Below are 10,571 nucleotides of genomic sequence, written 5' to 3' on the forward strand. Positions count from 1 at the left end.
AAAAATGCATCAAAGTTGTAGACCACATATTGTCAACAAGTGGTACACCGCAAAACATGCTTTTCTTACTTAGTATTTTTGTCTTGTTTTCAGTCCAAATATCTAAAAAAAAAACTTACATTAAGAAGCATTTACTAGACAAGCAAAAGTTTTTGTCTTGTTTTGGGGGAAAATAACTCAAAATTAAGGGAGTTTTTGCTTAAAATAAGAAAAATAATCTGCCAATGGGGTAAGGAAAATAATCTTGTTTTCTGTTTGAATTACTTGCAGAAGCTCAAACTGTCTGTCTGTCTGTCTGTCTGTCTGTCTGTCTGTCTGTCTGTCTGTCTAACTGTCTCTCTGTCTGTCTATCTGTCTGTCTATCTATCTATCTGTCTAACTGTCTATCTATCTGTCTGTCTGACTGTCTATCTGTATGTATGTCTGTCTATCTGTCTGTCTGTCTGTCTGTCTAACTGTCTGTCTGTATATTTGTCTGTCTTACCCCATTTGGCAGATTATTTTTCTTACTTTAAGCAAAAACTCCCTTAATTTGGAGTTATTTTCCCCCAAAACAAGACAAAAACTTTTGCTTGTCTAGTAAATGCTTCTTAATGTAAGATTTTTTAGATAATTGGTCTGAAAACAAGACAAAAATACTAAGTAAAAAAAGCATTTTTTGCAGTGTAGACAACACATTCAGGCGGTTTGAGTCTGGACTGCACCATTATCTTGATGGGTGGAGTTTCAGATAAGCAAATTCATTCAAAGAGCGCTCGACTTGACTGTTAAAAACAAGAGCCTATCCCTTTACCTCCAGGCAAGCCCGCAATAAATTGTTTTAGACATAATGCAAGTGCTGGAAACAATTAGTGAGGCCTCAACAAATTCTCAATTTTACGAGACATCTGTGCAACAGAAACCTTATCTGATCTAAAAGAGGAAGTAGGCAGGGTCTGTTTTTAAAATGAGCAGAGACATTAATTATTCACTAGCTGTCTAACGGCCAACACAGGAAGACAACAAGTCGAGACTTCATAGTAAACAAAGAAGCTTTGGTAAGAGATTATTATAAGTTTATTTATATTAAAATACATGTAAATATATAAAACACTTTACTTGTATTTAATAGTAGATCTCTAACAGATTTTTAAAAACGTTAAGCTATAGAAGACAATCCTTGAATGTGTTCATAAGGTGTTTATAATGTTACACCGGTGCATTGGAGCTCATTTGAATTCTAAGAGTAAGTTATTCAATCAAATGAAACTTTGGAGAGCGTTTTGTTTGCAAACTCTCAAAATGAAACTTGCTGTGGTTTTCCTGTCTGAATCTATCGGATCTGCTGTGTTCCTGCATAAACTGACATGTCAGCTCTTTATAATCTATAAGTCCTTCCTGTGTGCCAACAACATATCCTTAAATTGTCTGTTAAACCTTTTTCGGCGATTTACGACAGGAAAACAGTATAGAAATGCCTCTTTATGACAGGAAAACGGTACAGAAATGCCTCCGAACAGACTTGAAAACACGCAGCTGGTCTGAAGTGTTTGTGGTCATGAAACTCCTTTCACTGTGAGTTGTTTTGCTGGTCTTCTGAAGGTTGACACCATGAAGATCGCATCTTTTAACATCAGACGGATGGGTTCAAGCAAGCTGTCAGACAAGAACATTGTAAAATACCTCATTAAGGTGAGTTTATAATCTGACTGTTCAATGAGATCCCGTAGATGTTTTTTCCAATAGACCTCAACACACTTTTGCCCTGTAGATCTTCTCTCGGTACAGCGTCATCATTATGCTGGAGGTGGTGGACAAATCCGGCAAAGCTATAGCCAAATTTCTGGAGGAGCTCAACCGCACTGGGTTTGTATGAACCTTCAGAGATTCTCTTCATCCTCACCATCTCAAAAAAAGCCTGAAATTAACTCGGCATTTCTCCCACAGCGCTAATAAGAAACGTCCCTTCACTATGGTGGGAAGCTCCAGGCTGGGACGGACTCTTTATAAGGAGCAGTTTGTCTGTTTCTACAGGTATGGTGTTTAGAAAATTATCAGTATAAAAATATGGTGTGTCTCCCTTTTGAAATGAGATGTTTAATTATGAACAATCATTCATTTGGCACTAACAAACGACTATTTTGTTCATATCTCTTAGAGAAGATGAGGCTAAACTGGTCGACACGTACCAATATGAAGACAATCAAGAGGGTGATGAGGACGCTTTCTCTCGAGAGCCGTTCATTCTGCGCTTCAAGTGTAAACACACAGGTAATCAGATTCTGTGAGAGGGTTAGATCACCCAAACATGAAAATTCACACCCTCGTGTCGTTCCAAACCCATACATCTTTGGAACACAAAAGAAGATATTTTTTATGAAATCTGAGAGATTTCTGTGCCTTCATTGAAAGCTCCAATTCCCACTTTATTCATAGAGAGATCGTAAAACTAGCGATTTAGACATGATCACGTTATATAATGAACAGATTGATTTTAGGCTTTTATTCACAAATAAACATTCATCAACGCACACATCAGTTGTGGTAAACAGGAAACTCAAGCATGTTCGCTTGACGTTCAAGAACCAATGAGGTTCATTCTCGTGTTACGCAACACGTTTGAGCTTCACAAGAACCAATGAGGTTAATTCTCATGTTACGCAACACGTTTGAGCTTCAGCAAGAACCAATGAGGTTCATTCTCGTGTTACGCAACACATTTGAGCTTCAGCAAGAACCAATGAGGTTCATTCTCATGTTACGCAACACGTTTGAGCTTCGTCAAGAACCAATGAGGTTCATTCTCGTGTTACGCAACACGTTTGAGTTTCTGCAAGAACCAATGAGGTTCATTCTCGTGTTACGCAGCACATTTGAGCTTCAGCAAGAACCAATGAGGTTCATTCTCGCGTTACGCAACACATTTGAGCTTCGTCAAGAACCAATGAGGTTCATTCTCGTGTTACGCAGCATGTTTAAGCTTCTGCAAGAACCAATGAGGTTCATTCTCGTGTTACTCATCACGCTTGAGCTTCAGCGAGAACCAATGAGGTTCATTCTCGTGTTACGCAGCACGTTTGAGCTTCTGCAAGAACCAATGAGGTTCATTCTCATGTTACGCAACACGTTTGAGCTTCAGCAAGAACCAATGAGGTTTATTCTCGTGTTACGCAACACGTTTGAGCTTCTGCAAGAACCAATGAGGTTCATTCTCATGTTACGCAACACGTTTGAGCTTCTGCAAGAACCAATGAGGTTCATTCTCGTGTTACGCAACACGTTTGAGCTTCTGCAAGAACCAATGAGGTTCATTCTCGTGTTACGCATCACGTTTGAGCTTCGTCAAGAACCAATGAGGTTCATTCTCGTGTTACGCAACACGTTTGAGCTTCTGCAAGAACCAATGAGGTTCATTCTCGTGTTACGCATCACGTTTGAGCTTCTGCAAGAACCAATGAGGTTCATTCTCGTGTTACGCAACACGTTTGAGCTTCTGCAAGAACCAATGAGGTTCATTCTCATGTTACGCAACACGTTTGAGCTTCTGCAAGAACCAATGAGGTTCATTCTCGTGTTACGCAACACGTTTGAGCTTCTGCAAGAACCAATGAGGTTCATTCTCGTGTTACGCATCACGTTTGAGCTTCGTCAAGAACCAATGAGGTTCATTCTCGTGTTACGCAACACGTTTGAGCTTCTGCAAGAACCAATGAGGTTCATTCTCGTGTTACGCATCACGTTTGAGCTTCTGCAAGAACCAATGAGGTTCATTCTCGTGTTACGCAAGACGTTTGAGCTTCTGCAAGAACCAATGAGGTTCATTCTCGTGTTACGCAACACGTTTGAGCTTCTGCAAGAACCAATGAGGTTCATTCTCGTGTTATGCAACACGTTTGAGCTTCAGCAAGAACCAATGAGGTTCATTCTCGTGTTACGCAACACGTTTGAGCTTCTGCAAGAACCAATGAGGTTCATTCTCGTGTTACGCAACACGTTTGAGCTTCTGCAAGAACCAATGAGGTTCATTCTCGTGTTACGCATCACGTTTGAGCTTCGTCAAGAACCAATGAGGTTCATTCTCGTGTTACGCAACACGTTTGAGCTTCTGCAAGAACCAATGAGGTTCATTCTCGTGTTACGCATCACGTTTGAGCTTCTGCAAGAACCAATGAGGTTCATTCTCGTGTTACGCAACACGTTTGAGCTTCTGCAAGAACCAATGAGGTTCATTCTCGTGTTACGCAACACGTTTGAGCTTCTGCAAGAACCAATGAGGTTCATTCTCGTGTTATGCAACACGTTTGAGCTTCAGCAAGAACCAATGAGGTTCATTCTCATGTTACGCAACACGTTTGAGCTTCAGCAAGAACCAATGAGGTTCATTCTCGTGTTACGCAACACGTTTGAGCTTCTGCAAGAACCAATGAGGTTCATTCTCGTGTTACGCAACACGTTTGAGCTTCTGCAAGAACCAATGAGGTTCATTCTCGTGTTACGCAACACGTTTGAGCTTCTGCAAGAACCAATGAGGTTCATTCTCGTGTTACGCAACACGTTTGAGCTTCTGCAAGAACCAATGAGGTTCATTCTCGTGTTACGCAGCACGTTTGAGCTTCATAAGAACCAATGAGGTTCATTCTAGTGTTACGCAGCACGTTTGAGCTTCAGCGAGAACCAATGAGGTTTGTTCTCACATGTCAAGGAAGTATGTTTGAGTTTGTTTATGTGTGCTGATCAATGTTTATTTGTGAATAAAAGCCTAAATTGAATATTTTCATCAGATGAAGCAATCATCTCTTTAGAAAATGTGGACTAAATCACTCAACTCATATGGATTAGTTTTACGATCTCATTATGAACTTTTTGGACTGTCAATGGAGGGATAGGAATCTCTCAGATTTCATTAAAAGTATCTTCATTTGTGTTCCGAAGATGAAAGAAAGTCTTTCGGGTTTGAAATGACATGAGAGTGAGTAAAGGATGACAGACTTTTCTTTTTTGGGTGAACTAAGCCTTTAAACCCAATACAATTTAATGTCTGGACCAACTCTAGAGCCTAGACTAAAAAGCCTTCAATGAGAGCATGATTTAATCTAAGATTACATCCATTTTCACTGATAGTGAGATTTAAATGAATAATTCACCCAAAATATAAATTCTGGCATAATTTACTCTCACGTGGGAATTAATGGGAACTGGTGCTTTTAAACTACAACATCAAATGTAAAACCACCATAAAAGTGGTCCATAAAACTCATTTGAGAAAAAGATGTATCGTAGGAACAACCTGCACTCCCATTGCTAGTCAATTTGTTTGTCTTTTCCAGTATTGAAAGATTTGGTGCTGATTCCTGTTCACACAAAGCCTAAAGACTCACAGAAGGAACTGGATGAACTATATGATGTGTTTCTGCATGTCAAAGACAAATGGGAAACGGACGTGAGTTTAGCACCATGGAACCATAACAAATTCCAAAAGGAATGCATGTGCTGATAAATGTATATGCAAGTTGTTTTTGGATACACGCCAAGTGGGTTAATGTACACATTTCTGTAGAAAACAAGCAATCCTTGTCTAAATAAAACACACAAGTGAACTCTAGTTTAACCAAACATTGATTAGAGTTTGAGAGAGAACTCACGCATGCCATCCTACAGAACGTAATGATCCTTGGAGACTTTAATGCAGACGGTGCCTACGTTTCCAAGAAGAAGATGAAGGCCATCAGAATCCGCAGTGATCCGGATTTTCACTGGCTGATTGAGGACGACGTTGACACCACAGTCATAAAGTCCAACGACCACACCTACGACAGGTGAGGCGGAGAAACATTTATAATTTACTCATCTTCTGCAATCCTGTTTAAAAATAAAGAAATCTTAACCTCAATGCACCTTGTCTACACTGGATGCTAATTCACGACAAGAGTACAACAGATTCAGAACTTGCACTTTGATCCGTTCAGTGTAGACACAAACTGTTGGAGCGAGTCAACGGTCGCTCCCAGTTTAGACATGGTGTGAAGGTGCGGTCACATTAGCGTAATTTCAGCGAAAAGGTCCGTTGTATAATGTCAATAGTATAGCCATGTATAAAGCACAGCTCACACTGAAGTCACTTTCAAACCAAGCAACTTTATGTCGGTCAGTGCGGCGAATTTGCGTCACGAACATGAACATGAGAGAAATCTGTGTGGTGAAATCTATCGCCCTCACACCAAATTCCCAATGGATATCAAATTGAAGCAATGATAAATATGGCCGCACCTTTAGAGTATGAATGCTAAATTATGAGCAAATAGCTTGGATGTAACTAGAAGACTAAATGCATAAAAGGACAGGCAATGTAGAGCTTTGTAAAATATTGTGGCATGTATTCTTCTAGAATTGTGGTGTATAAAGAGGACATGTTACAAGCTGTTGTGCCCAAATCTGCCAAGCCTTTTAACTTCCAGGAAGCCTACAAACTTTCAGAGGAAATGGTGAGTATATTCATCTACATTTATTTAACCCTCTGGGGTTCTTCATTTATGGGTCACACTCAGGACCTTCGGGTCAAAAATGACCCGGATGGCGGGATTTAGATAAAAAAGTAAAAGTAAAATCAATGAAATATATTTTTGTTCAATAATATTTTTTCTTTTCTTTTTTGGTGTTTTGAAATAATTTTATGATTTATAATTAATATTTATGCAATAATTATGACCCATTTTTTCCCATTGAATATAATAAAAAAAAAAAATTTTTATTAAAGCTGTATTTCATTTTAGAATCAAGCCTAGGCCTCATGAAAGCATTTTTTAAAATAAGATTGGTGCCATCCGGTAGACACATTGAGCATTTATCACGCAATAGCACATTTTTACCACTATAGTGGATCTTGCGTTTAATAAAAAAATGTTTAAAATCGTAGCTTCATCGGAATGGTCCGAAACTTGGTGACTTTATTGGTACTTGGTATATGAACACCCCGAAAAATTGGGGACAGGATTTAAAAAGTCTAAGTGGTCGTAAAAAAAATAGTCACACTCAGGACCTTCGGGTCAAAAATGACCCTCATAGGAAATTAATGGGAAATTAGGTTTTTTTGTGCATTCAATCTACAAATCAGCCAGGATGCAGAAAAAAAGGACTCAACAGTGAAGGGGTGAATCTCTGAAACATCAAGAGTGCAAAACAGACAAAAAAACCTCACACACACACACACTTATACACAAAAACACACGCACACACAAATTAACGCATGCCATTCCAAAAGCTAATTGTGTTTGTGTGTGTGTGAGGTTTTTTTTTGTCTGTTTTGCACTCTTGATGTTTTAGAGATTCACCCCTTCACTGTTAAGTCCTTTTTTTGCTGCATCCTGGCTGATTTGTAGATCGTATGCACAAAAAAACCCTCTGTATTTTCATATTTTTGCCAATTTCCCATTCATTTCCAAAGGGGGTCATTTTTGACCCGAAGGTCCTGAGTGTGACTATTTTTTTTACAACCACTTAGACTTTTCAAATCCTGTCCCCAATTTTTTTGGGTGTTCATATACCAAGTACCAATAAAGTCACCAAGTTTCGGACCATTCCGATGAAGCTACTATTTTTTAAATGTTTTATTTTAAAAAATTTGGGTCAGAAATGACCGAAGAGCCTCAGTATAAAGTAGTGTTGTCTTATAGTGAAATATCTGAATCGATTCCAATACTCCTTTTCTGTAGTATCGATACACCAATACCAGCGCGTTCTTGCTCTCTCTTCTCACTCGCTCTGGTTACAGGGCCTGAATTTTGGTTTCGCACTCACCAAAAGCACGCGCATCACCAAACTTTATTTCAGTCAGGTCCACTTAAGTCAAAAACACCATAGACAAACCTTTGGTCAACTTTTTATTGGCATATTTTGCAAAAAAAAAAAATACATTTGGCAATATGGCTCTGTTCTAAATTCCCCATCCTTTTCATGAGCTCCATGAAAAGCCAAGACAGGGCAGCAGATTCTGGGGACAACCTCCCATTTTTTTAAACTGGGAAGGCAGCGAAATCCCCCATTTAGAACAGAGTATGCATCAATGACAGCAGAATGACATTATAAGTTAAATACAGTTTAAGGAGGAGCTGGGGAGGAGGTGGGTGGCAAAACAGCATGCAGCAGAAGCAGCCAAGCAGGCAGACTGAACTGAAGCTGCGCTTAAGTAAGGCCTTGTTTGAGAGTTGCCAATTGAGTGCATAGGAATCGGATCAGCTGATATGGGCGGGGGTTGGAATTTTCCAATCAGCTGATAGCGGCATTATAGCGGCTTGACTACATGGCCTGCCTGAACTAACGCAGAATGCCTGATAAGTGGCGCGCACATAAAGCCGCCTCTCAAGCAGCTTGCTTGTACCAAATTGAGCTCTTTTTTGTGGCTTATTGCACTTAAGAGGTCAAATACAGAAAATTATGTCAAAATACGCATCTTGGCAAATATTTAGGTAAAAAAAAATCTGTTTTGGAATGTAAATAGTTGTGAAAAGAAACGCATGTTGTGTAACAGGATCAGTGCATAAATAGTCTAATTTGCTACTGTCTGTTAAACAGATAAATCACTTCTCTTGACTGAATAAATGTTGTAACTTTAATTGTAAGCTTTAGTATGTTTTGAATTTTTACAATGAATACTATCCAGTTTTGTTTTACATTTGATTACTTTAATTTCTTAATTAAAGTAATCAAAATACTTTAGAAATACTTAATTTAGTATTTCTTATAGTTAGACCCTCCTGAAAAACATAAAGCCCTTTATTTAGTCTCTTTATTCTATTGTATTTGTTTGTGCCATCGTTCACACTTAGTTTATTTGTTCTTATTTTATTATTGACAGTTAACTTTAGTTCAAAGTTTCAAATAAAGTAAGATATTGCAAGATATAATAATACAAATATTGCGGTGGTGTCGAAAATCGATATTTGTCAAGGTATCATATCGAATTTAGAAATTCTAGTATTGTGACAACACTAATAATATGTTGTTTTGATTGATCCATTGCAGGCCCTGGAGATCAGTGATCATTATCCAGTGGAAGTGAGTCTGAAGAAGAAGCCTGCGGCCAAGGCTAGCGGCAAAACCAAAACAAAGAAACTAACAAACAAAGCCAAAACAAAGAAATGAAAAGCATGATGGGATGCCACTACACACCGTTTGGGATCTGAAACGTCACTCTTCTGAAGGAGAGATGCTACCTCTTCATAAAGAAAATCAAAAGCTAAAAAGAACGGTTTTCTGTAGTTCACAATAATTAATGCTCACAAGTTGTTCGAAATAAACTTTTCACTTTTTTATTTAATGTCATATTTTTTTCCAACAAAAGCTTATAATGTCATGCCTAAAGTGTAAATAAATGTGTTAGTAAACATGTGTTTGCACAGCTGTAAAACAACTATTAAAAAGCAGATGAAGGTCAACAAAACTATTTTAACAAAGAGACAACTCGTGCTCAAGCAATGAATTGGCAGGCAGATATGCGAGTGTAATAACCATGCCTAGTGCGCCTCTAGCGAACTCAATTGAAAAACTGAAAACAATACAACTTTACATGTCTTTAGTCTTTAAAGGGATAGTTCACCCAAAAATGAAAATTAGCCCATGATTTACTCATTCTCAAATCATTCTGTTTATATGATATTCTTCTTTCAGACGAATACAATCAAAGTTATATTAAAAATGTCCTGGCTCTTCCAAGCTTTATAATGTCAGTAACTTGTTGGGTTATTTTTGAAGTCCATGAAAGTGCATCTATCCATCATATAACTGCTCCACACGGCTCTGGGGGGTTAATAAAGGCCTTCTGAAGCGAAGTGGCGCATTTGTGTAAGAAAAATATCCACATTTAAAACTTTAACAGTCAGCAAGTCGACTTGCGCTAAAAGAGTAAGGAGCATCGCACGCTTTGACACCTCTTGCGGATAGTGCTTGGCAACAAAAACTCAAGCATCTCTTGTCTTATATCGAAATCCTCCACCATTTCTCTTTAAAAATTCTTGTTTTAGTCTTGTCAATACGCATGCGTCAAGGGTTATTCTTTCGCTATAAGTCGACTTGCATACCGCTGACCGCGGAAAGTTAGTTATTTTAGTCTATAAAGTTTTAAATATGGATATTTTTCTTACACAAACGTGCCACTTTGCTTCAGAAGGTCTTTATTAACCCCCCGGAGCCGTGTGGAGCAGTTATATGTTGAATAGATGCACTTTTATGGACTTCAAAGAAACGACCCATCAATTCACTGCCAAATGTTATAAAACTTGGAAGAGCCAGGACATTTTTAATATAACTCAAATAACAATGTCATTTACACCTAGGATGGCTTAAGGGTGAGTAAATCATGGGACAACTTTCATTTTTGGGTGAACTAACCCTTTAACAACGCTTGCGGCAACATAAGTTAGTGATATCAGCTTCAGCATAATGTCTGCATTACCAAATTAAGATCAATTACTTACCCTCACCAAGAAATCAAGCAACCTTCCTAAGCATTCACAAATGAGAATCAATGGGCAAGAAAGCATCAATTTGGTAACAATGAATATTTCTACCATCATTTTGTAGACCTTACGATAGGTGGT

The 10,571-nt window shown here is 38.4% G+C and overlaps 1 protein-coding gene across 2 annotated transcripts in view; it reads left to right on the forward strand.

Moving 5' to 3' along the window:
• Positions 1-9,700, forward strand: part of dnase1l4.2 (deoxyribonuclease 1 like 4, tandem duplicate 2) — a 13,397-nt gene extending 3,697 nt beyond the window's left edge. Inside the window, exons 1-9 of one of the 2 annotated variants that reach the window (XM_079807682.1) lie at positions 752-1,037; positions 1,582-1,671; positions 1,751-1,845; positions 1,927-2,013; positions 2,138-2,250; positions 5,307-5,419; positions 5,638-5,795; positions 6,365-6,461; positions 8,998-9,356. In XM_079807682.1, coding sequence (XP_079663808.1) covers positions 1,591-1,671; positions 1,751-1,845; positions 1,927-2,013; positions 2,138-2,250; positions 5,307-5,419; positions 5,638-5,795; positions 6,365-6,461; positions 8,998-9,117 — 864 coding nt within the window. In that variant the 5' untranslated portion in view covers positions 752-1,037; positions 1,582-1,590 and the 3' untranslated portion in view covers positions 9,118-9,356. Of the gene's footprint in view, positions 1-751; positions 1,038-1,581; positions 1,672-1,750; positions 1,846-1,926; positions 2,014-2,137; positions 2,251-5,306; positions 5,420-5,637; positions 5,796-6,364; positions 6,462-8,997 lie in introns of those variants that run through there. The other variant, XM_079807683.1, reaches the window with a different exon arrangement.
• Positions 9,701-10,571: the final 871 nt, after the last annotated feature.

Source organism: Gobio gobio (assembly GCF_949357685.1).
Source record: "Gobio gobio genome assembly, chromosome: 24".
Classification (NCBI taxonomy): Eukaryota; Metazoa; Chordata; class Actinopteri; order Cypriniformes; family Gobionidae; genus Gobio; species Gobio gobio.